Genomic DNA, 25,740 nt, shown 5'->3' on the forward strand with positions numbered 1-25,740 from the left:
GTGTAGCAGCGAGTGGGAGATTTTTTTTTTTTTTACCATAACATGTTAACATCGTACAAAGTCTTAAAATGTTTTCCACATTTATAAATGTTATTTTTTATTAAACTTGGAACTATTTCTTTCTGCTTACTTACTTTGTATAGCTTGTTTTATAGAAGAATTCAGTGAGAAAGTCAGTTACAATTTATAAAGAGCCACATAAAAGGTTTGATTTTTAAACATAACAATATATTCTTTAAATAAGGACTGCTTATCACTTGAAAACTTATTTTAATTATACAAAACTTTCACAAATTGGGAAGAAAAAAATACTATAGAAACTTTACAACAGGATGTGTATTGGCAAAGTAAGTGTTCCAAATATGGCAAAGACCCAGGGTCAACTTTGTCAATTTAGGACACATAAGCAAGCTGAACTTCAGACCATCAACACATTTTGAGGATCTTAAGGTAATTACAGTCTCACCAGGATATTCAGATAGATACATGCCCAGGTGCAACTCTGGAGCTATGACTGATAGAGGACACATCTCAGTAGGAGCTAACAGGACTGGCGGCCACCAAGCCGGGAGCTGCGGCGTGGGAGCAGGGCAGCAGTCTTCTTAAACTCCTGGAAGCTCCAGTGCATCTGCTCTACCTCAGCTCTATGTTGTGACCGTGTGCGGCTCAACTCCTGCAGGAGATGTTCATTGGTGCTGACCAGGGAACTATAAGATAAAAGGAGAACAACTTCTGAGTCCCTCCCACTACCCAGCCTGCTGTTGTGCCCCAAGTGCCACAGCTTAGCTCAAAATCCACCAGCACGAAGGCACCTCTGACCCTTGTTCTGGCCAGGTTTTCCTAACTGCAGCAGTGCCAAGGCCACCACCACTTGTTCATGGCTCCATTATCTTCCACTTCTTACCGGCTTCTGTGCCTGTATATGACTTTTCCATACCATACACGGGGTGCAACCCGATCCCTTGGCTTCAGCAAGTCTCCTAAAGGCACTGCTGGTCATTGTGAGCTGAGCTTGGGAACAAGCTGACACACCACAGTTCTACGACAAGACAATGATAACCTTTATGGCTAATAAAACTATATTCTGACTTTAGAAAGACCCAATATTATAATGTTTCTAATTCCTAGTCATACATGGCTAGTTGTGATACGGCAACAGTACAGTGCAGAGCTAGATCCAGAAGTGCTAGTGCATTTTGCACAATGTCGCAGTACTGCTCAGTTCCCCAAGGTGGCCATAGTGAATAGCATCACAAGTTTAGATAAAGCAAGGCAATGCTAACCTCTGCCACTTTTGAAGACAGTCACCCCATTGAATAATCTACTAAGCAGGTGCTGGCCCTGTTTGTTTAAATCACAGAAACGGCTGCTGAATAACACCAGCTTGCACACAAGTGGACCAAAGCCTGACTCCACTGTCTTCAGAGTTCTGCACCTTCCTCTGCCCATATCTGAGCCAGGTGCTGACAGCTCAACCACCAATGTCACTGGAATCACCACAGATGACCCGTTGAATTCCAAGAGTGTACTGTTTTGCCTGCTATTGTTTTTAACCCTAAATTAGTACTTCAGATTCCTTCCTTCCATTGCTCCCTACTGAGTCTTGGCTCAGTCTTCTCTGCCAAAAGCCTTTCCCTCTAACTATTGTAACCCAGGCCTGTGATGGGTCTATAGCTGGCCTGTAACGACTTAAAGGGAGAGCCTCTCTCCATAAAAGTATGTGGTCACCTAGTAAGAAAACAATGAGGAGGGTTAAAAGGGAGAAAGGAAGGAAGAGTGAAAACAAAGACTACATGCCAGCCCTCCCTATTGAAGGCCCCAGGAATAGGGCTGCTCTGATACCTGTTCTCACTCAGGCACCTGCCTCCTTCCCAGAAGAAACTTCCTCAATAAAGTGAGGGTCTGCCTTGCCCAACCCAACATTCCTAGTCTCCCTTTGACTACCCACACAGCCAAGAAGTAGAAATATAATTTCCATTTTTCTAAGTGAACAGCCATGGACTGAAGTGGAAGGGAAAATACATATCATAGGAACCATGATCTGGGGAGAACACTGTATCATACCTCATTATCTCTCAGACTTCCTAGTCTACACCTCCTGGTTCATATCTACCTCAGTGTGCTCACCTTAGGGTCCATACCTCAGGCTGTGTACTTTCTTGTCTATACCTCAGAGTACACTCCTTGCAGTCACCATCGTCTCAGCTTTTACCAAGGAGAATATTCATTGATGTTCAAAGTTAACATGGCAATGCTCTTGGGTCCTGAACACCAACTCCTGAGAGACATTGCTAGCTGTTTCTCGGTACCGCACACCCTGTGCCTCAGCAACCCCTGGTGGCCCACTCAGACATGGACCTGTGGCTCTCTTGCAGCATCTGTGTGAGCTCCTGGATCTTGTCATAGTGCTCCAAGTGCTGCTTCAACTCCATAACTTCCCCTGAGAGCTGTTTCATACTTGCCTGAAGTCCTGAGGGAGGAAGAGAGGAAATAGTAGCATTGTGTAGAGATGTTCATTCACATATTTTGACCATTCTGGTTTCAATTAGAGCCAGAAAAAGAACACCAGAGACTTAAAGATGTGGGTAAAGAGTGTCAAGGCAACACCTGTCTCCCTCTATGGGAATTAATACCCCTCTACCTACACCTGATACCCTAAAGCTGGTATCCATGAGGAGTCACATCCCTATGTGGAAGCAGAAGGTGATGACAGACATAGACCTGGCACCAGCAGGAGCCTCCTCCACTGGATCTGCCTGCAGAGTCTCCTTCTTCAGGAAGCAAACTGCACCCATGAGGGAGCCTGTGGTTGAGCGAGAAGCATTATGAAGTCTGTGGTGACCACATATATGATGTACCCACTGATTCCTTCCTACCAGTGCCAGAGCAGGTGTTCTCTTTCAATCTATGTGACTCTTATTTATTTCTGAGATTCCCTTGAAACAAGAGCAATGTGTGCTCAACAGTCTGCCCGCCTGAAACACAGATGACCACTCCAGGCATTAGAACTTGACTCTCCATAAAATGGAAAAACAAAACACCCCAGAAAGTGAAGAAAAATAAAAATTATCTGGACCTGAGAGAAACAGTCACCACAAACAACCAATCAAGACACCTGCTTTCTCAGGAAGCAGAAGATTCAAGATCCAGATGGTGGTAGAAACAGCCCAAGAAGTTACCTCCACATACTGCTCCAGACCAACTGCTACAGGCAGCCATTAACAATTGGAATGAGTCTCCAGACCCACTCAGGCAGTATTTACTGACTCCAACTCCTGACATAAAGTGACTTAGAACTATGTCTACCATATGCATGCATGGCACTCCAATTTTAACAAGTAAACTGTGCACTTACCCGTGATCTGCAAAGTTAATGCAGCTGAAGTGTCTGAATTTTTTGCTTCTTTTTTCACGCTTAACAGAAGAGATTTTAAGTTACTATTCTCTTCCAAAGATTTGTCTAAATGTTGTCTCAATGTGTCCTAGAGGCACAGAAAATAAATGTAGACAAGTCAAATTCAGTCAATATATTTAATGAATGGAATAAAATTCTGGACAATCACCATAGACTCAAGTTTCCCTTTTCATAGTATAATTCTGAATCACAACCCAAAGCAAAAATCATTCTCCCACCAGTAAGCTACCCTAACTCCCCAATGGAAGGGGAGAAACACGAGGAGAGGGGAGATGTGGTATGCACCAGAAGAATTCAGGTGCAATACTAGAAGAGCAATGACTGGCAGCTGGTGGGTCCTCTCTCTCCATGAGGATCCCACTGTCACAGGCAGCCCCAGGGCCTCTATACTGTTCAGTATTATTGGCATCCTTCTTATGGGAACTCCATTATGAGCTGGCTTCTCAGCCTACAAGTGTGGGGAATTCCATCAATTATACACAAGAAGGAACTGAGGCCTGGTCTCTTCACAAGCAGGGAAAGTGCTGAACACAAGCTGGGGTGTTAAGACTGAAACATAAGACAGAGACCAAAGCTACCATCAGAGCCATTAACGGCAGCTGTTGCAGAGGTGCTGCAAGTCACAGGCTTCTTGATAGGAGCCATGAAAGCTGTCTGTGAAGTCAGGGCTCCCACAGATCTGTACTCATCTGCCTGAAGCTCGGGTACCAGAGGCATACCCATAAAGGTCGAGCTCTGGACAGGACCCCATGCCTTCCACCAGGGGTTGGAAGAGAGGAGTGAGAACTAGCACCGTACCAAGACCCAAGCCCAGTTCGCAGGAAACCAATGAGCTATTATGTTTGTGGCAAGCCTACCCTCACCACGAGTGCATGCCCACCAGGCATGATGCCTCTCCTTAAAGGGCTGACTGCCAGACCCAAAACCATTTCTCTCTGCTGCAGCTTTAAATCTTCCTTTCATAGCACTTGCCCACACAGGCTCTTCCTTCTGGCACTAGCTCTCAGTGGTGGGGTTGTGCTGGCTCCTACCTCTTAATCATACTCCAGGCTGTGATGGGCACAGGCAGCAGGGGACTGAACACGCCCAAGATGGGCAGGTACATTTGCTTTGGAAACTGTATGCAGGATACCAGGTTAGGGGCAGAGTCTCTGATTCCAGATGTCACAGGAAGCTCCACAAAGGCTAATGTCTCTACCCTGAGAAGCTTACTAGGACTCTCGTATGGTGGCTCTTGTTGGTTCCTTACATGCACTTGCCCAGCTGTCCCAGGAGGTGGTTATTACCATATGCATTCCTGATCTACTTGCTGGGCTACTCCTCCTTCTCCAAGGGGCAGGGCATGGCTCAGCTCACTCAAACAGACAAGGAACTTTACCCTGTTCCTGTCTTGGCACTTAAGGCTGCTCTTCAGCACAGATACTTCTGTGTATTACTTCCATACTGCAGCAGGGCAATGCTGACCTCTGGACTGTCTTTCTGGGTGCTGCTGTTCCAGATACATCAGGGTTGATTCATAACTCACAGTGTCCACCTTAACAGGTACTACTGGTTGTTTTCTTGTAAGACTATACTGTGTCCCGTGGGGCTAACAATCCCACATAGACAATACTCTGCATAGCACTGCAGTCCAGGCACACTGGGCTCGGCCCTCTCCAGATGCAAGAGCTTTGTGAACATGCAGGAGAGCTATAGTGCTTTCAATACCAGAGACCATCTGTGTCAGTTAACTTTTGTTTTCTCTAAAATGAGATTTTGAGTGTCATCTCTTATGTAGATCTTCCTCAAAACAAGATATTATTTGCCAGGCAACTTTAAACGTTCCCCCCAGAAATACTGTGGTGTATTTATCTACTTTACAAATGAGGTGACTAATAAGCCAGGCAGCTGCTGCAGGAACCCACTGACCTAGAGTGTACATGGTCTCTAGATGCTCACTTGACAGTAGGGGAACCAATATACATTGGCAGAGGGGACAGACTGGTATCCTCTTTTTGGTATCACAAAGACTCCTTCAGCCCATACAAAGGCCCATCTTCTGTGAGGGAGCCTGGAAGAAGATTCTGACCTACTGGGCTTTCACATCGGAGTGTCGCTTCTTGGCAACTGATTTGTGCTTAGTTAATCTCAGTCAATCTCAGAAGTTGGCCACAGCATGTTGGTCCATGGCTCATTTTGAGGTTATGTACTAGAAAGCCACAGAGCTAAGCAGAAGGTTAGTACTTGCTCTGGTGGGTGCACTGGTAGGTGGCTCTGTGGTTCAACCATTCTGCCTTTGATAGAACTATCAGCATAAACTTAAAAAAAATGAGGGCACCCCGAAACTTTAAACATAATGTAACCCCATAACGATCAATTTAAAGGCCAGGATCATATTTGCATGGTTCTTTCTGGGTAACACCTGGTGTTAGTCCTGTAAACTCAGACACAACCTTCAAATGCTGCCTGGTTGGTGCAGAATAGAGCAAAGACCACAGATGACCCAGCTAACTGGAACCTTATGTAGCAGGACCAAGAAGCCTATGCCAGGGACAGAACGAGTCTGGTTCATTTCTTCTTCCCCCATCTCTTCCATCCAGACTCTGAGAAGACAGCACCATGCAGAATTTTGGCAACACCATCATAGGTTCACTGTTTTCTGGGATCTGGGTGTGAAACAGTCAGGTGGAGCCCTGGAGGCAACAACTGCTAATAGGGGAAACTGCTTGGTTCTGGAGCAGCAAGAAAGAGCCCAACTGTGGCTGCAGAGCAGAATAGTCAGTAATGCCCTTGTTCTGAGGGGCCAGACCTGTCTTCCCCTTATCCCGTGAACAAATACAAACAGCAAAGAGCACAGCTCACCAGCTCCCTCCTTGAACTGTTGAGTTCTGCTGTCACCTTGCTCACTGTAGCAGCATACTGCTGCTGCTGCTCAGCAAGGCGGCTCTGCAGAGACTTATTTTCAAGAGACAGGTAATTAATGTCTTCCTTTTCAAGTGCTGAACTGTCTGGAGATGCTGTGAACTCTTGAAGAGATGACAAAACATGCCTGGCCTGAGCTAGAAGACAAAAGGAAATACAGTTACCAAATCATAGATAAAGGATGGAATATAAAACAACAACAAAAAATGCTTACTACATAGTGACCTGAAAGCAGAGCACAGGAAAAAAAAATGACACTGGTACCTTGAAATCACCTTGCTTGCTTCTCTATGAGAATAATGGCGATGGCTTTTAATTTACAGAAAAGGCAACCCTCTAGAGAAGGCTGAAAATACAAGTTAGCCACATCAGGAAGATGCGGTGAATGCATGGTAGCTTGGCCTGAAAACTCCAAGGTGGCAACAGCATTACACTACCATGGACCACTTCTGCTGCAGCAAGACACTGGCCCTGATTAAAGAATAGATGTACAGTCACCAGGATCCATTACTGCAGTTCCCAGGGTTTCTGATCCAGGAATAACTAAAAGGGTCACAACCCCCGAGGGGAGTGGTCAGACACTGTTGGTTACTGTAAGTCAACCTGACACAAGCTCAAGTCACCTGACAGAACCTCAATTAAGAAAATGCCCTATAAACAGGGCTATAGGCAAGCCTGTAGGGCATTTTCTTAATTAGTGATTAATGGGGGCCCAGGCCATGGGGGGGCACTCCTGGGATGGTGGTCCTGGTTCTGTAAGAAAGCGGACCAAGCAAGTCATGAGGAGCAGGGCAATAAGCAGCACCCCTCCATGGCCTCTGCATCAGCTCTTCTCTCCAGGTTCCTACTCTGAGTTCCTATCTTGACTTCCTTTGATAATAAACTGTGATGCGGAAGAGTAAGCAAATAAACCTTTTCCTCCCCGAGTTGTTTTGGTCATGGTGTTTTATCACAGCAATAGTAACCCTGACTAAGATAGGAGTCATGGCAGGCAGTGGCTTAGGCAGCTCAGTGCTGATGGGCTCCCAAAGGACACTCACTTGTATCCCAAGCCTCTGGAGAAAGCAGCAATTGCCTAGGCTCAGAGCACAACACTGCACGAGGAACTGTATGAATCTCCAGTTTGCAGAAGCAAATAGACCTAAGTCCTCACTAGGAAAGACAATCATGTTGGGTTCCTATCACATACATGAAGCTTTGTGAATCCAGGGCCCTGTACTCAACCAGATGCACATAGAAAATCATAAGACAACAGATAGTTTCCCAGCCTTCCAAATGCCCACAAGAAGACAGAGTAATTAGAGACCAACAGTGGGCACAGCATTTGCAGCACGGTAGGCGGTAGCCCATAATAACAAAGCATTCCACCCACCAAGAAAAGCAGCAACAGTAGGTAGGACATGTAACAAACATGCAATACGCATGCTGCAGCAGAAGTGGTAAGAGGCAAGAGGATGTCTGTTATCTAGCATGGGACCCCAGGTTGTGTAAACACTGAGAGCCCCAAACCTAGCAGTTGAGCAGCATAAACCAATAAATGCTGCCAGGACTCACCAAGGAATGCCTCGTTGCCATGCAGGGATCCACAGCCACTTGCGCACCTGTCTATCAGGTCGAGGAGTGCCTCCAGGAGTGCCACTTCCAGAGCAGGCTTCCGCTCAGGCACTGCTGCTGAGCAGAGTTTAGGAGACAGCTATGATGAAGACACAATCATAAGACTGGCTTTAAGCTGGCAGCTCACTGCAGAAACTAGGTTTCTGTCACAAAATGCCAAGAGTATAACATGCTTGTCTCCATAATGGCAGAAGCCCACATGCAGGGTCACAACCTTGAGAACAAGAGACATCTTCCTTGGAGACAGCCGTTTGTGAAGCTAGCTCCTCATGAGGCTGTGACAGCATAGCACTAACCTCCCCCATTTTCCTTCTTTCCCTCAATCCAGAACCCAAGAAACAGGCCGCAAATCAACACAATCACATCACATAAGAAAACAGCCCCCAGAACTAACCCTTTGTAGTCACCTAACTGCTGTCTCTCACATGGCCTAGAAATCCCAGGAGTGACCTTAACTATGGCTCCAAATAGCCGGCTTCTATTGTGGAATATTATTTTAATTAATTGGGCAAAGATGTGTTACATAAAAAAAAAAAAAAGATGTGTTAACATTTGTTTATGCTGCATTTGTTTAACAATGTAAGGATGTGTGTTTAACTATGTAAAGATGTGTTGCATTTGTTTTGCTTTGTCTTCCTAAGACACCTGATTGGTCTAATAAAGAGCTAAATAGCCAATAGCTAGGCAGAGAAAGGATAGGCAGGGCTGGCAGATAGAGAGTAAATAGGTAGAAAAATCTAGGCTTGAAAAGAAGGAGAGAAGTTTCTAAGTCATGATTTGGGAGCTGGATGGTGGACCAAAAGAAAAAGCCTGGTACAGGCTTCCCTTGTTTTTGCCTCAGGTCCAGCTTAGGACCAATCAGAGAATCAATCACCTCAGAACCCCTCTAGCCTCTAAGCCAAATGAAGGAGTTCCTGAATCCTCTAGGTCCTTGAGGGTATGAGAATTCTTAACTCCCTCAGCAGGAATGAATCCTTCGGAAACCATAAAATGTATTTCCAGGATTCTCCCTTCATGACAGAGTCATTGATGATTCAGCCTGCCTGTTTCCAACTTTGGAGACAAAAGTGAATACTGGAAAATCACACCTACCATGCGGCTATTATGCTTGTCTTTCAGAACCAGAGTACTAGACCAGTGGGGCATGATGTCAAGCACCAAGGAAACTGTTTGAAAAGCAATTAGTACTGAAATACAAGACATGGCAAGCAAGACAATTGTGCTGCTAAAACACACTTTAATGGAAATTAGCCATGTCTCTAGCAGCCGACCCCTCTGCCCAAGCTGCTTACCACTCTAGGGTCATTTGTGCCATGAGATGTCCGATCTTCAGCCTCCAAAGCCTCAGGATGAGACATGGTCATCTGACTGTGGCCCTCCAAGCCATCCTGTCTGCTCAGACTGTCCTCGAGGCCCGAGGACCCATCAGGCCTCTCTAGGCAGCTCAGACACTCCCGGTCTGAAGGCAACTGGAATCTCCCACCAGGCATCCTTCGCTTCCTGTACTTTTCAGGAACAGGCAAAGGATTTAATATATTTTGTGATGACAAAGTTGACTTCTGAGAAGATGAACTACCGTCCTCAACATCCACAGAGTCTGTAATACAGAGAAAGTGAGCAGAGTCCTCATTAGACTGAATTCTTGGAATATAGAAGCTGCTATTGTAATTTCAAAAGTACATCCACAAATGTGAATGTGTGTCCATCAAACACAGGCATATGCAACAAACACAGGAGGATCTATGCATACACATACACAAAAAGACATCCAAGAGGAAGAAGCAGCAGGTGAAGGAGGGAGGCACACAAGGAAGCAAATGTGACAAAACATGGATGAAGTAGACAGAATCCATCCTTGTTAAGTAGCAGACATCTGCGAGTACTTGCTCTGCATCAGCTCAACAGAATAGATGTGTCAACAAAGTTCTCCATACAACATCACATATGTGCATTTCCAAGAGATTAAATGGGCTAGGATGGCCAAATGACATGGACGTCCCATGTACTTGCTCACGAATCCCCTCTTGGAGGGGCAGACATGTTCTTGTCTAGGGAAGAACAATGAAAGCAGGGAAGGTGTTGCACAGGAGCATTACCCTGGTTAATCACAGCCCACAACTCTGGACAGCCTCATAACTGATCATTGTACTTCTGAAGTCTCACAGATGTGAGCGAAACAAGGGGCCTCAAGATGACAGGCTCACTATGTGGCAGGTTTTCATACTTACACTCTTACACTACAGATGCTCACAGTACTTTCAATTAACTTACTTAATTTTCCTCATCTTTGGTATCAAAAATGTAGCTACTATAATGAGCTTGGCCTGTGTATTATTTTTCTAAATGTGTGCCTATGGGGCTAGATAGAGATAGGGAGAAATGTGAGAGGCTGAGTAAGAGCATGTATGCACAGTAGGAAAATACCAAGAAATTTACAAACTTTCAATCTAAAATACGGGTATATGATAAATTCCAATGTGCTAAATCCTTAATCCTTTCCAGAGATATTTTAGTATCTATGTTTAGTGTATATATATGTTTTAGTATACATATTTAGTATATATATTTATATTTAGATATAGTGTAAAGATATCAGGAAAAAAATCTCAGAGTTGTAGCAAACACTGTGAACAACATGTAACTATTTAGAAGGGCCTGGCAGGTCTCAGTGATTACCTGGGTATGGAGTGAAGCGGCTGTGCTGCACACGCACATGGCAGGACTCTGGCACTCCGTGCTGTGGGGTGAGTTCCCCATAGAGCTGGTCCTGTGGTGAATGACCTGGACAGCACCCTCTGGAGGTGCCTTTCTTCTTCTCGTGACCTCTCCTCACTGAGTCCCCACATTGGTGCTGGATGGACAAAGGACTTAACAGATGTCCGGACTCTATTTTATTAAAAATATTTTAAGTTTTACTTCATTAAAAATTACATTTTAAGTTTGCAAGAGCATGTGAAATCTATAAACTATACTTTCTTTGAACCAATTAAGTTAGTCAAAGAAGACTGAGTAGGTTAATATAGCAGTCAACACTGCGGTGAATTCCAGGTAGTTTACAGCAGGAAAACTGCAGTGCTCAAGGGTGACAAAGCCCAGTCCTAAGTAACCAAAATGGGGTGGCAGTGTAGAGAAAACAGGATTTACACATCAGGAAACAGATGCAGGTCAATTGCCTCAACAAATGTCCAGAGTTATTACATGATGACTCTTTCAACAGATACTCAGAATCTAACTAGAAGTGGGAGATGTTTGGAATATTAGATGACGATGTGTTACATTCGTTTATGCTATGGAATAAAGATGTGTTGTATTCTTTTAGGTTGTATTTGTTTAAACTCTGTGAAGCTGTATTACTTTGCCTGTCTAAAACACCAGCAGATTGGTCTAATAAAGAGCTGAATGGCCAATAGCAAGCCAGGAGAGGGATATGGGGGGGGGGGGGAGGCTGCCAGGCAGAGAGAATAAAAAGGAGAACATGAAAGAGGAGCAAGAAAAGGAGGAGAGAGGAGAAAGGGGCCAGACACCCAACTATACAACAAGCCATGGAGTAAGAAGTAAAGAACAGATATATAGAAACAGAAAAAGGTAAAATCCCAGAGGCAAAAGGTAGATGGGATAACTTAAGTTAAGAAAAGCTGGCTAGTAACAAGTCAAGCTAAGGCTGGGCATTTATAAGAGTAAATCTTTGTGTGATTATTTGGGAGCTGGGTGGTGGGCCCCAAAAGAACAAAGAATAAGAAGAAAACAAACAAAAGGAAAGGAAAGGAAGGAAGGAAGGAAGGAAGGAAGGAAGGAAGGAAGGAAGAAAGGAGAGAAAGAAAGAAAGGCAGGCAGACCCAAAACCAACTACAAGGAGAGGTCTTGACCAGTAATGCAGTACTTTCATACCACTCAGCACTGACTTCAATTGTAGACTGTGTGCAAATCTGGTCAGTCTTTCCATAGCATGAGGCGGGAAAAGGCTCATATTAGGACACAATAAAGCACATTCTATTATACAAAAAAATAACTAAATGGACTTATTTGTTCTTTGAAGCATTGTTACAAAAGTGAAAAGGCAACCAATCAATCAACGGATTGAGACAAAGGTCTTGGATCCAAAATCCACACGTAAATTGTATAACTCAACACCAAAAAGAGAAATAAGGCCATTAAACAACAGGGTGGCCGGCTTTAAAGTATCTCAAGAGAAGATACAAAAATGGCCAACACTGCATCAAAACCCTTCAGGAAAAGACATATTTTTGAAGACCCCCTATGGAAGGTCCTCCCTGGGGAGCAGATAGGGTATGGGATAGGTAGGGTGTTAGTTGGGGGGAGGGGTGGAGAAGGGGAGGGAGAGGGCCTGGGATTAACAAGTAAAATAATTTTTCTAATTAAAATAAAAAACAAAAGCAACAACAACAAAAAAGAAATTCAAACAACTGTAATTATGACTAGACTCAACTTAGATCCATTAGCTTTTCCTTTTGCAATTCCATAGTTCAAAATCTAGCGTTCAAAGTCAATAATATAAGCATCCTAAGTCCACACTGAGGCTAGAGCCTGCCTAAACCATGGAGCCTTTACTGTGCTGCCCAGCGCACCTTGGGCATAATGGAGGTCAGCCTCATGTTCCTTTTGGCTGGAGCTCGTGCTCCCGGGAGGATTGCTTAGGTCCCACTCACACTCAGCAATGAGGTTCAGGACAGCTTCATCATCAGCATCCATAACCAAGCATTTCTTAGCCGAAGCATCTGCACATCTGGTTCTGGAGTGGGGTGGTCTGCAAGGGCAAAGAAAAGTCTTCAGTGTCAGCAGGCCCATGTATACCACAGCCCACAGGAGAGCCTCACACATGCCTTGGGAAGAGGTCAGTGGTAAGATGGCTCTTATTATGAAGTAACCTCAAAGAGGTACTCACCCAGAACAACTGACAACCAATAGCAAAGTCATGAGCTGCCACCAATCATATTATCCCAGCATTAAATCGAAGTCCACTGTCCACTAGAATTAGCTATGAAAATGAAAGTTCTAGCCCAGACTACTATACCCAGCAAAATTTTCTATCACCACAGATGAAGAAAACAAGATATTTCATGTCAAAACCAAATTTAAACAATACCTATCCACAAATCTAGTCCAAAGGTACTAGAAGAAAAATTCCAACCAAAGGAAGTTAGTTATACCCACAAAAACACAGGCAATCGATAAATCATACCAGCAAAACACAAGGGAAACACACACACACACACACACACACACACACACACACACAGATATATATTTACTGTGTGATGTGTGACCTGATAGCTAATATTAGTAATTAAGGGTAAATAAAAGAATTTGTGTTTTCCTTGGCTAGCCTACCTGGGAAAGTGGGACTACTTCACAAATTGCTGCTATATCTTGTAAATTTATTGTTATTCAATAAATTCTAACATTATGGAAAGATATAAACATGTTGTTTCTGACAAATTGTGCTTATACATTGTCTAAAAGAAACCCACTTCAAATATAAAGAGACAAACAGCCTAAATTTGCCCACTGAAGGGAAGAGGGGGAAATCAAGCCAGGAGTAGAAACTAAGAAATACCAGGTAGTCGACAGGAAAGACATTTCTATGTTAACATTTATATATGTCACAGGAAATATGTGCTGTTTTAAAATTTTTATATACAAAATGCTACAAAGGAAATTGAGCAATTTTATTTTGTGTGTATGTGTGAGCACGTATTTTCATAGCATACATGTGTAGATTACAAAACAACTTTCAAGAATCTGTTCTCCCTTCTACCATGTGCATTCCAGGGATGGAACTCAAGCTGACAGTCTTTGTAGTAACCACCTTTACCCAATGAGCAACTAATCGAACAATTTTTACATGATATTTTTAAAGACTATTTTGTTATATGTGATAGGAAGTTCCTCGATCCTTACTAATTAATTTACATTGTACTTTTAATGGAGACTGATTCATCAGTTATATTTTTAATGATTATTTGCAAAGAAAATATTGTTGACTTCTCAGCCCTATCTACCAGATGTTATAGGCAATTAATATTGGCATGTAACTTGAGCAGTGTCAGAATAATGAAAATGTGGTACATTGACACAATGGAATATTAGTCATTTGGAAATTTGTTTAGTTTTCTTTTTCTTTTTTTATGGATTTCTACTGCCATTGATAAACATTGAGAATATCTTCAAAAACAAAAAAAAAAAAGGAAAACTGCCTTAACCCAGTGAAAAGGAAATTGGGCAGCCCAGACACAGAGTTCGGTAGAGAATGTGACAAGAGAGAAAGGGCTATAACTGAAACATCAAGATTAACATATAAAAGATGAAAATTTGCAGAGAAAGGCTAGAAATCCTTTCTTGCCTGGGCTTCATGTAATAAATACATCATATGCATGAAAGGCTGGTGATGTAAAATGTGGCTTGAATTCTAATTGGTCTTAATAATAAAAACATGGAGTCAGGATCAGAGAAGCAGAGCAGCCAGCCTCTAAAGTTTTTAACTCTACAAAATCCTCAGTGCGAAAAGGGTTGAGCTCCTGTCTCTTCCTGTTTTATATTCCTCTCTCTGTCCAGCCATGTTCACTTCCTGTCTCCACTTCTATAGTGCTGGGATCAAAGGTGTGCGCCACCATTGCCTGGCCTCTTTGGTTAACTAGTGGCTAGCTCCACCCTCTGATCTTCAGGCAAGCTTTATTTGTTAGAGCACAAATGAAATATCACCACAGTAAACTCTAGTAGAGATGGATGCTATGTAAATGTCAGATAAGAAGTCATGGGGCTCTTCTTTTAGAGTGCATGCTTTTCCTTGCTCATGAGCCTACTCCCCCTTCTTAAACTCTATTTCTTACCACATGTCCTGGTATAATTCTTAGCACTGGGGTATAAGAATCTGTACAGGGCTGGAAAGATGGCTCAGCCATTAAAGGCTAGGCTCACAAACAAAAATAAATAAATAAATAAGTAAATAAGAATTTGTACACTGGTGAGTACCCAGTGACTCAAGTCTACACCTATAACATTAGCAGTGTCAGAAGGGGCATTACCTATAGGAAGACGTGTCTTAACACGCCCAGTGGTGGGACTGCAAGCTTACACAGCTAGTATAGAAATTACTGTGGTGGCTGGGAATAGATCTACCTCAAGATATAGTCATACCACTCTGGGGTACACCCAAAAGACTCTACATCCTACTACAGAGATATCTGCTCATCATTGTCATTGCTGCTTCTATATAATAGGCAGGAACTGGAAACAGTCTAAATGTCCACTAACTGATAAATAATGAAAATGTGGCACACCAACACAATGGAATATTATTCAGCTGTTAAGAAAATGAAATTTGCAGGTAAATGGATAGTGCTGGGGAAAAAAATTATCCTGAGTAAAGTAATCCAGACCCCAAAAGACAAATACTGTTTGCTTTCTCTTATATGTGGATGTTAGCTTGTAAGCCCTTGATATTGATATGTGTGTTACAATCCACATAATCACAGAGTTTAGGAAACTATTAAGGGATTAGAAGGGAAGAGAGGATCTCCCAAGGAAGAGGAAAAGGAATATATTGTTATGGAAAGATAGGGAGGAGACTGGAATGGGAGAATTAAACAGGCCTGGTGATAGAAGTGAAGGGTAAAGGAGGGAATATGAGGCAGGACAACTAACACTAAAAGCCATTTGAGGAGCTATATGAAAATTTGCTACTGCAGAAGTTTCCTAAACTATATGTGTTGGATAATTTTATATCAACTTGACACAAAGTCATCTGAAAGGAGGGCACCTCAATTAAGAATATGCCTCCATAAAATCAAGGGTGTAGGCAGGTCTGTAGGGCATTTTCTTTATTAGTGATTGGTGGGAGAGGGCCCAGCCCATTGTGGATGGTGCCCTGGGCTGGTGGTCCTGGTTCTATAAGAAAACAGGTTGAGGAGGGAGCCAGTAAGAAGCACCCTCCATGGCCTCTGCATTGGCTCCTGCCTCCAGTTCCTGCTCTATTTGAGCTCTTGCCTTGACTTCCCTTGGGGATGGACTTTTCCTCCCCAAGTTGCCTTGGACATAGTGTTTCATCATAGCAACAGAAACCCTAACATATGTGATATATAACTACATACAGATATTTTCCTTTCATATATGACAATACACATATTAACGCAAAATAAAATTTAAAAACAAAAAGAAAACATTTTCTCCATAAACTATAGATTGAGGTCAAGACATGCAGATGGTATGCTAATGTTCTCCTTAGTGCCGTAATGTGAACAGCAAAATAAAGGAAAAAGCTGACACAAGAGAAACGAAGAGATCCAAAATGCAATGTTCTGTGGTATGGCTGTCTACATAGCAGCTACCAAGTTTGAAATGCGCTGGTAGCATTGAAGGAACACCTGGAGAAACAGAGAGAGACCCTGCACCACCATCTACTCGAGCCTCAGTCAGCACTGAGAACTTCTCCCATCTACTATGCATACTGTCCTTCAGGGGCAGTTGGCACACAAACATTCATGCCTGATGGCACGTCTGAACTCCACCTCTGAGCAGAACCATATCAGTCCATACCTTCCAACTGTAACAGTGGTTGAGAAGCTCTGCTTTGAGTCCAGTGAATCCTCTGATGCAAAATGAAGCTGAGAAGCCTTACGCTCACTCTCTCTCACAGGACGGTCATCTAGAGAAAAAATTCCCAACAACTGTAGAGAACAACAGGGGCAGGTGAATCCTTGCACTTCAGAAGAGTGGACATACCTAGTTCCCCCACTCTGGAGCTCACAATACAGGAAGGCTTTGGTGCTTCAGGGCTGACTTAGACCACAAGCTCTCTTCAGCAAATGGCATGCATCATCCTGGAATGATGAGCTCTGCTGGCTACACTTGGCTTCCCAATAATGCCAAGGGCAATGCCAACAGGCTAGCCTATGCTCTCAAAGCTCACTGTCCACGAGCTACTACTGGAACAGAGGCTGATGCCCCTTGCAAAAACAGGACACATGTGAGGTGCACAAACATTTAAGAGAGGCTTCTTAAATGTTTATTAAACATGTACATGCCAGACACTGGATGAGTCTTGTCATATGAACAAACTAAAGGATCTGCACAGATGACTCTGTAACACAATGAAGAAGACTGAGACTATGTGAGTTTGCTCCTGAGGGTGAGTTGAGTCCTCAGAATCTCAATGCTGGAACACAGAGACAGAGGAGAAATCCCAAATGTCCCAAATAGAGATCTGAGGCTTCTGAAGACTTTGACCAAGAGTTCCTGGAACCTTACATAAATACCTGAGAGTGAGGAGGCCCTCACTGTTGGAACTTTCCCATTTTATCACAGTATTCATGTTGCAAATTTGATTAAGTTCCCATGCTATCTCCTAAACACTATTTACCCTATGCCACAAAATTATAGAAAATAATAAAGTGAGGAAAAAACCCACAATGTTATATAATTACATGTGTCTTCTCAGGAGTAGTAGAAAGTGTCTAAACAGATCTACTTTCCCCTCAGAGACAGTACAAACCCCAGACAACTCCACCAGAATTCAAACGTAAAACTTCCAAAGCCAATCAAGTTCACCCCCCTCTACATTCTTTCCTGCAGCAGCATCCTCCCTGACCCTAATGCATCTTATAGCCCCCCAGGCTACTAATTGTGCTCCTTCCTCTACAACCTGTCCAGAATTCCTACCTACGAGGACCATGCCGTTCTGCAGGCCCTGCATAGGACTGAGAAGATCCTCTACCAGCAGCTGCTGATCCAGGGCAATGACTCTGATTCAGTAACATCCCTTTGCTGTGTATGAAGATACATCTTACATTCTTTCTCCATATAAACTCTTTATGACTCTGAGTCTAAACTTTTTGGGCAATGGGAAGGCAGTGATTTAAAACTGAAGAATCTCAATATTACTCATAGTTGTAATGCTTCTAAGAACAAAGCCAAACTCAACTGTTTATAAATTAAACAGTCAAATAAAGAATAGAACATAAGCACTTATCCCTCCCAACTATCTTCAAATTAAACATAGAAATTCCAAGTATGTTTTAACTAAACAGTATGCTCTGGGCACTTAGGACATCTGCTCAGCACTTGTGGACTAATGGTATGCATGCCCCCAGGAGGTCTAAAGTATACACTTGTGCTTTCATCAAAACTGAACTGTGAGCTGGGCATTGGTGGTGCACATCTTTAATCCCAGCACTTGGGAGGCAGAGGCAGGTGCATCTCTGTGAGTTTGAGGCCAGCCTGGTCTACAGAACAAGTTCCAGGACAGGTTCCAAAGCAATACAGAGAAACCCTGTTTCGATAAAAAACAAAACAAAACAAAAAACAAAAAACTGAACTGTATGTAGGACATGGGGTTTCTACATAAGGACTGCAACATTAGTGTCGGCATTCACAATGTGCTGGAGCTGGGCTCTCTGGGTCAAGACACAGAAGGTGTAGGTACTCTGCACCCTCTAGCCTTTGACCAACAACTACACTTTGAGGCTAGAGACACATATAGGGGCAATGGACTACCAGCTACAAACAAGACAAGTCTGCCCATCACTGCTACTGGCCCATTCTACCCTAGGAGCTGAGCTCCTGTGGAAATGAAACCTGCTGGGCTAGGAGAGTCTAGCTCATTTACTCAGGGCTATTATGTCAGGTCCTCAGGTCACCTTCAGAGGATTGAAGAAAATAGCTCCAACTGAGTTACTAAACAGGTAATTTATGACCAGAGAGAGGACTGCTTCTCAAGGACTAATGCATCCCCACTAATTTACACTGTTACAGAAGGATGAAACAAAAGGAACATGTGCTTTCATGCTGCTAAATTCTGCTATCTCTAGAAACATCTCCAAGATGTAGAGAAAGGGAATTTAAAGTATCAGAACACCATTTACACATGAAAGATCAGTTTGTGATCCAAACATTCTAGCACTCAAGACTATGGTCTGTATGGATGAGTTCAGTCTGACGTTCACTTGTGAAATCTCTTGGCCTACTTACTGATAAACCCACAGGTAGCACTGGGCTTATATAGTGCCCATCTCCCAGGGCTGAGGAATGGCTGTGCAAGGCTGGCATGTAGACCATCTATGGGAAGGCTGAGTGACAATGTTTCTCCTGCATTTATGCATAAAAGCGAGGCTGACTCAGATCTGGCCAACCCATTCCTGTCTATATACAAGGGCTAGGCAGAATTGCCCAGAGAAGCTTGTAGACACTCAAGACACATCAATCGCTTTTTGCTACTGTTAACTGAAGAGCAGCATCTATTTTTAAAAATCACATCTAATTTATGAATATATTTGCATGTGTGAGTGCGGGTGCACATGTGTCACAGTGCATGCATATGTAGAGATCAAAGAACAAGTTGCAGCAGTCAGTTCTCTCTTCCACCATGTGGTTACTGGGAATTCAATCAGGTCAGACTTGGTAGCAAGTATCTTTACTCATTTTACCCATTGGCATCTAAACTTTACTCTTTCCAAAAGACTTTAAATGGCATCTTTGCTTGCAGGTATTTACCATGAAGGAAAAGTGGTCTATTTTTCTAATATTTCTAATAGACATCCAGTGGTCCTATTACTTTGATGACCCTCTGGGCTCAGAATGGCAAGGTTTCAATGACCACTATGATAGGAGGTCTGGCACCAATAACAACAGAAATGCCAAGAAATGTTTACAAGCTCCTTGTCCTACAAGAAACTATCCTGGGAACATAAAGATATTAACTCAGGAATGAACTGAAAACTTGGCATTTTGCTGTTGTTGTTGTTGTTGGTGTGTGTGTGCTGTATAAACGCATGTGTTTGCTAGTGCATGTGGGTGTCAAATGTAAACTGCCCTTGGTGTCTTTCCTCAGGTGCTATCCATCTTGTTTTTTGAGGTAAGGCCTCTCACTATGCCTGGAACTTGGCGATTAGGCTGGGCTGGCTGGCTAGAAAGACTGACCCAGTGAGGATGAAGGATATTCCAGAGCTAATAGGGAATTTAGACCACCAGTGCAAAAACACAGCTTCTGTTTCCATCAGGGAGTACAAAAATGACTCCACTGCATGAGGATGTTAGTACAATGGCTCCTCCACCTACCTAGCTGTCGGAGCTTGGGGAGCATGTGCACGACAAATAGGCGATAGTCAGACTCATTCTTCACAACTGGGTTAAGCCGGAAGTCCACATCCTGGAGCTCTGTTAGGGAGTGGAGCCTAAATACTTCTGCTAATGAAGAAATACAGTTGTAGTAGAGATTGAGACTCTCCAACAAGACCAGATGCTGAATGCCCTGTTACATAAGAAAATGTCTCAATTAGTGCATCAAGAGAAATAAAACATTGGTAGGAGCTAACCAATTTAAACACACTTATAATGGACACATACTATTACTAGAAAAAATAACAATGCAACATGTTCTCATTTGTGAAGTTCTGTGTTCCATATAGGACAGCAACCATATGGGGTGTCTGAATACAGACAGGTCTGTGAGTCTCAACAGTAATAAGCACAGCTACTCTCTCTCGAGTGCCCAGTATGATCAAACTATACAATTTACACAATTTCATTTACTCTGCACACACCTAGATCAGGAGGCTAATGTTTAGGTTTGAGAGAGGAGCCAACCCTTGGTTTATCTGAAGCTGGAGCCTGTACCTGAGTCAGACACTGAAACCAATGTCAAGAATGGGCTCTACTAAGTATACCGTCTTCCTAGGCAGTGAACATGTGTTTCTTTCAAGGCAAGGACTTCTTCTCCAAATTGAGCCACAAGTAGTATTTATACAAACTTTCTACTTGTGTCACTTTGAGGTCTCTTTATTTTCTCATCATGACTGGGTACCTGCAATGAGCCTCAAATTCACACACTGCCACTGAGGGTTGAAGGCCAACACCAGGCCATGAATAGATATAAAATACAGAAAGAGGAAACACAGCAGATGAAAGGACGGAGAGGGATGGGCACGCACACTTTAGTCTTTGGGATCTTGTTTCATTCCACTTAAAGATAATCCATCTCCTTTAGAAATCTGTTACTCTGGTCTTCAAAGTAGTTTAAAGATATAACGGGATGGATAAGACACTTAGCTTTAGATGAACAGTGACAATAAAACACCATCATTCCAAATGTACAGTTTATACACATTCTTTGTGTAGCTTCAAAACATGCTGCATTTTTTTAAGCATTAAAACATGTTCCTCTGATACCGATAGTGATAAATTTTAACAAGCCTAAAACGCACCTCAAGACTAACCAAGGAGTTACGTGAGAGATCTAAGGATTTTAGCGCTGTCAAATGCATCAGAGAGTTCCCCAGGTGAGTAATCTTCTCTTGGTATGTTCCAGGAATAGATAAAGACCGAAGCTCAGCTAAGAACAGAAAATTGTAAGATTTTAATCCTTTTAAAAATTGAAAATAGTGTAAAAGAAATTCAATAGGGGGGATTATTTTAGAAGTTTACAGATACTGACAGACACTCCTCTTGACAAAAGTGTAATTAGGCTTACAGTCTATCATGGCCAATCAGTACACTTCTTATAAATCAAAGGTTAGTACAGAACTCTGGTCAGTCATTTCAGCAAGAATTCCCTGCCCTCAGTGTCTGCTCACCTCGATCCTGCATCATATCACTTACCCTTCATCACCCCCCAGTGCCAGCAAGGTTCTGCTCCCTTTTTTCCTTAGTAATATCCCATGTATGGACCCCTGCTTGTCAGCTGAAACATCTACTCGCCCACATCGTACTGGGAACAGAATCTTCTTCCCTCACACTGCAAAATCCTACTACAGCAGGGCTATGACCATCCCAGCAGCCTGGAATAGAGTCTTCAGTAATGTTCCTCATTTTTTGTTTTTGAGACAAATCTAGGCAGCCAAGGATAGGCTGGAATGCTAGATCTTCTTGCCTTAGTGCCAGGATTACAGGTATGCACCACCACTTCTTAGCAACCTCCAGGACAGCCAGGGCTATGTAGAGAGCCTTGTCTCCCAAAGAATCAGCGAATGAATGAGTAAGTAAATAATAAATAAATGGAGAAAGTAGGCTAAGGACTGGCATTCATCCCTGTCTGCCTCCTAACTGCAAATGCAATGTGAACATCTAGCCACTATGCCTTCCTCACCTTGACTTCATCTCCTCCAAGTGTGAGTCAAAAGAAACCTTTTCTCTTAAGTTGCTTCTTGTCAGGCATTTAATACAGGGAATGAAAAAAAAAAAAAACTAAAATACCCTCTTGGTAAATTACAAAATCACTAGACAGAAAATCCTCTGACTTAACTGAACACTATCAGCCAAGAAGATCAACCCAACACTCACATTCGATTCGACAACAAACTTTTCAAGTGTCCTTGGAACACTCTCCAAAAGAAACCAGACGCTGGGCCATTAAAGAATCTCTACAGATTTAAGAAAATTAAAATCATACAGAGTATATTTCTCTGACCATAAGAAACAACTGAAAATAACAAGAAAACTTCCAAACACGAGATTTTTTTTAAGAAACAAATTTCTCGAGTAAGTAATAAAAAAGTGAGCAATTCTTATGTAATTCATAGATCTAAGAAGATATCTAAAGGAATATTTGAAAAGCATATTGCAATCAATAAAAATCAGAGCCAGTCATTGTGCAATTGCCTGTAATCCTATCTACTTGAGAATCTGACTAAAAATCCAAGGCCAGCTTGGGCTAAATATGAAGATCAAGGTCATACTGGCTTAATACCACACTTGGAAAATTATAAAAGGTTTGGGTGAAGTTCCACGATAGAGCATTTGCTTACCATATGCAAGGCCCTAGGTTGTATCTTTAGTAATATTCCAAACAGGAGGGAAATACAATACTAACAAATGTGTATGCAGTTAAGTGATGGTGAACTTAAAGAGAAATTTATAGATTAAAATATTTAAATTACAAAACAAGCTTTAATCCATATAAGGTTTTATTTCTAGAGTCCAAAGAGGAAAATAAGTGCAAAGCAAGCACAAAGAAAATAAGTAGAAAAAGGGAAAAATTTAAAAACAGTGAAGACAAATCAACCAACCCAAAGGTGGTGTCTTTGAAATGATCAATAACAATCATAAATCTCCAAAATGACTGAAAAACAAAACCAGATTACCAGTATCATTCATGAAAATGGGGATATCCTTACAGATCCCATAAGCATTAGTAAGCCAGTAAGAGAATGCTATAGACATATGCTTGACAACTAAGAAAAAAACATAAATTTAGTAAAAAAAGAAAAAAATTAACAAAAATTCACACAGGTGGAATCAGTGTAATTTTGAAAATCGAATAACTTAAAATATTCAACAATGGAAAAATCTAGGCCTGCATGGTTTCACTGGAAAAGTCCATGGGGCGGGGGAGTCAAAAATCAACACACATTCTACATTACCTCTTGAACAAAACATGAGGCCCTGATGTCCAAACCATATAAAAAGAGACCTGCATTCCTCATCAACACAAACACAAAACCCTCAACGAAACACCACGTAGGAACCCAAGAAGACAGAGAAAAGGAAGCTGCTGCAGAAGTCAGGCGTTGTTTCAGCCGGGTCACCGCACCACATGTGACGTAAAAACAGGCCGGGTCTACAGCCACGCCCTCCCCCTCCCCATAACCGGCCAAAACCGTAACGGCGAAGCGTCATCCACAGTGAGGCAGAACTATCAGACCAGGCAGGCCTCCCGGGGGAAACCCTGAGCCCTGGGTGTCGGTCCCACACGCACCCAGGTCCCGGTGGGACCCCAGGCCGCTGCGCTCCCGGACAGTCTCCTCGCACAGAACCAACCGCTGACCTGGCGCCATGTTTTCAAACGAGACGCCCGCGCAGCGCCTGCGCAGTATGGTGAACTTGATGGGCGGGGCCAACACTCAAGGGGCGGACCCAAGGGGCGGGTCAAGAAGGGGGCGGAGCATGGGCTGCACCCGAAACTTTCTGTGAGGCAGTTTCATCCAGGCTACAGTCCCCGGCTGGGTGCAACCTCCTCACCCTGCTCTGGACCCTCCCCAGGACAGCACCATTGGGTGCAGTGTGGTAGCAGCTGCTAAGTGCCCCGGGCATTCGCGTCCACTGCCACTTCGGTTCACCTTCCCCCACTCCCTCCTGGTGCCTTCCCTCCTGAGGTTCCCTCCTGCTCAGACCCTGGGGTGCCCCTCCCATTTCCCTCCAGGACTCTTCTCAGAGAGGCTTCCTTAAGCCCACACCCTGTGGTTGGAGATACGGGCTGGGTGCAAAAGTCTCACATTTTCACAAAAGTTTCCTTTCATCAAACCGCGGTCTACTGAGTAGAACTTGGTCCATCTCGTAGAATTCCAGGCAGTGAACAGGTAGATACCCAAGCGTTTCAGAAGCAAAATAAAAGCTTTTGTGGTTGCCACTTAAGAGAATGGAACCTCAGGGCACAGCACGACCTTCAAACATGCTCTTTCACACTGTGTTGCCCGACCCGCGGTCAGAGTTTAAGAAGACCCTTGGCAGAGGGGTAGTCTGTCTGGGACAGAGACGGGGGACCAGCTCTTCTACCGTAATACAAGTGCCAGCAGAAACTTTGGAAATAACATTTCTGCTTACTAAAGTTTTGCATCTTCACTGAAAAAAGGACAAGGATTAGCTGTACATCCTGCAGAGGTTCCTGCAAGCCTCAGTAAGAGTTATACTAACGATTACTAAGTCCTTTTTTTTTTTTTTGGTTTTTTGAGACAAGGTTTCTCTGTGGCTTTGGAGGCTGTCCTGGAACTAGCTCTTGTAGACCAGGCTGGCCTCGAACTCACAGAGATCTGCCTGCCTCTGCCTCCCGAGTGCTGGGATTAAAGGCGTGTGCCACCAACGCCCAGCTACTAAGTACTTTTTAAGGTGGTTCATTAAATACCGTCTGCAATGGCAACATTAGATTGTGAGCCAAACCAAATGTACTTAAGCTGGCTAATGTGCCTAAATTCTACTTCTTTCAGGTGAACATCTAATTGGATAATGTCCTTAAGTTCCATCTGAGGTGTTTTGGTGTGAACCAACAGCACTGGGAATGGATTTGGTGTTGGTGAAAACACAGAGCAGAGAAGTGATGTGACCTTGGACACAGAGGTGGTGAACCAGGCCAGGCCACATCAGGAGCTATCCTCTCTGCCTCTTGGCTCATAAAGATTCCCCCTCTAGACCTGAAGTTTCCTTAGCAGGAAACTTCTTTAGCTGGGGGGCCCACAGTGTCACCTTCCTTACCACCTAGAGAGTTGGCAGGCAGCTCTTCCACCCAGAACATTCTCTGGATCTCATATGCACTCTCCATGCTGTCTCCAATCTTGGCATTCATTAGATGTCTGAGATGGGGTAAGGAGAGCCACCCTACCCATGTGTAGGGCTTGTGAGCACTGCTTCTTTTTTATATGGTATCTCTGCAGGTTATGCCAGAATATGTGCTGCTTAAGACCCACAATCCAGGTCAGCTGAACACAAGTGAGAGATAGAGGAGGCCTCCCTGACTCTTTCCACCTGATACCCCTTGCCATTTTCTAGGATCTTCCCGGGAGGCTCTCACTCCTCAGCCTGAATTCTTGAACCTGTGGGCCCCCAAAATATAGGGACAGTCATCTTCAAAAAGTAAGTAGGCAGAGCAACCTGAGGGTGACCCATGTGTGCCAGAAGAAAAATGTGAGTTCAAGCTGACCCCTGAAGGTTTATGCCTTTCTCCATGACTGTCTTTGGCCATAAGGAGTAGAAGGAGGAGGCTGAGGTATTGACTGAAGATTTTAGATAGGAGAAGGGCTCATCCAGGTCCCCCTGGCCCTGTGTCCTCATAGAGCAATGGGTGGCTCTGTTGGCTCCCCCCATTCTGCTTG

General features: G+C 43.4%; 1 protein-coding gene across 11 annotated transcripts; it reads right to left on the reverse strand.

The window, feature by feature from the left end:
• Window positions 1–250: 250 nt before the first annotated feature.
• Window positions 251–23,757, reverse strand: Cep72 (centrosomal protein 72). Of its 11 annotated transcripts, none has more exons than XM_027400161.2 (13): window positions 23,634–23,741; window positions 22,220–22,299; window positions 21,145–21,272; window positions 20,000–20,192; window positions 16,484–16,592; window positions 12,517–12,695; window positions 10,607–10,816; window positions 9,223–9,527; window positions 7,871–8,009; window positions 6,257–6,453; window positions 3,356–3,482; window positions 2,359–2,470; window positions 251–707 (listed from the first exon to the last, which is right to left on the reverse strand). In XM_027400161.2, the coding sequence occupies exons 3-13, from the start codon at window positions 21,202–21,204 to the stop codon at window positions 542–544; spliced, it is 1,797 nt and encodes a 598-aa protein (XP_027255962.1). In that variant the 5' UTR covers window positions 21,205–21,272; window positions 22,220–22,299; window positions 23,634–23,741; the 3' UTR covers window positions 251–541. The 11 variants fall into 11 exon arrangements, 8 of the variants coding, with proteins under 8 accessions (XP_027255962.1, XP_027255963.1, XP_027255958.1 ...); XM_027400162.2 differs by lacking the exon at window positions 23,634–23,741 and adding an exon at window positions 23,299–23,512; XM_027400160.2 differs by lacking the exon at window positions 22,220–22,299 and adding an exon at window positions 2,722–2,803 and having other exon boundaries at window positions 570–707; window positions 23,634–23,757.
• Between the last annotated feature and the right edge of the window lie 1,983 nt (window positions 23,758–25,740).

Source organism: Cricetulus griseus, chromosome 2 (genome assembly GCF_003668045.3).
Source record: "Cricetulus griseus strain 17A/GY chromosome 2, alternate assembly CriGri-PICRH-1.0, whole genome shotgun sequence".
Lineage (NCBI taxonomy): Eukaryota > Metazoa > Chordata > Mammalia > Rodentia > Cricetidae > Cricetulus > Cricetulus griseus.

Bases quoted from the DNA above. Each gene is read 5' to 3' on its own strand.
- Cep72 (XM_027400157.2), bottom strand. From the start codon at position 23,712: ATGGCGCCAGGTCAGCGGTTGGTTCTGTGCGAGGAGACTGTCCGGGAG. The intron at 12,696-16,483 runs GTATGGACTGAT...TTGCCCTTGCAG, and splicing joins ACCACTGTTACAGTTGGAAG to ACCACCCCACTCCAGAACCA. The intron at 3,483-6,256 runs GTGAGCTGTGCT...CTGTGCCTCTAG, and splicing joins ACAGTTCAAGGAGGGAGCTG to GACACATTGAGACAACATTT.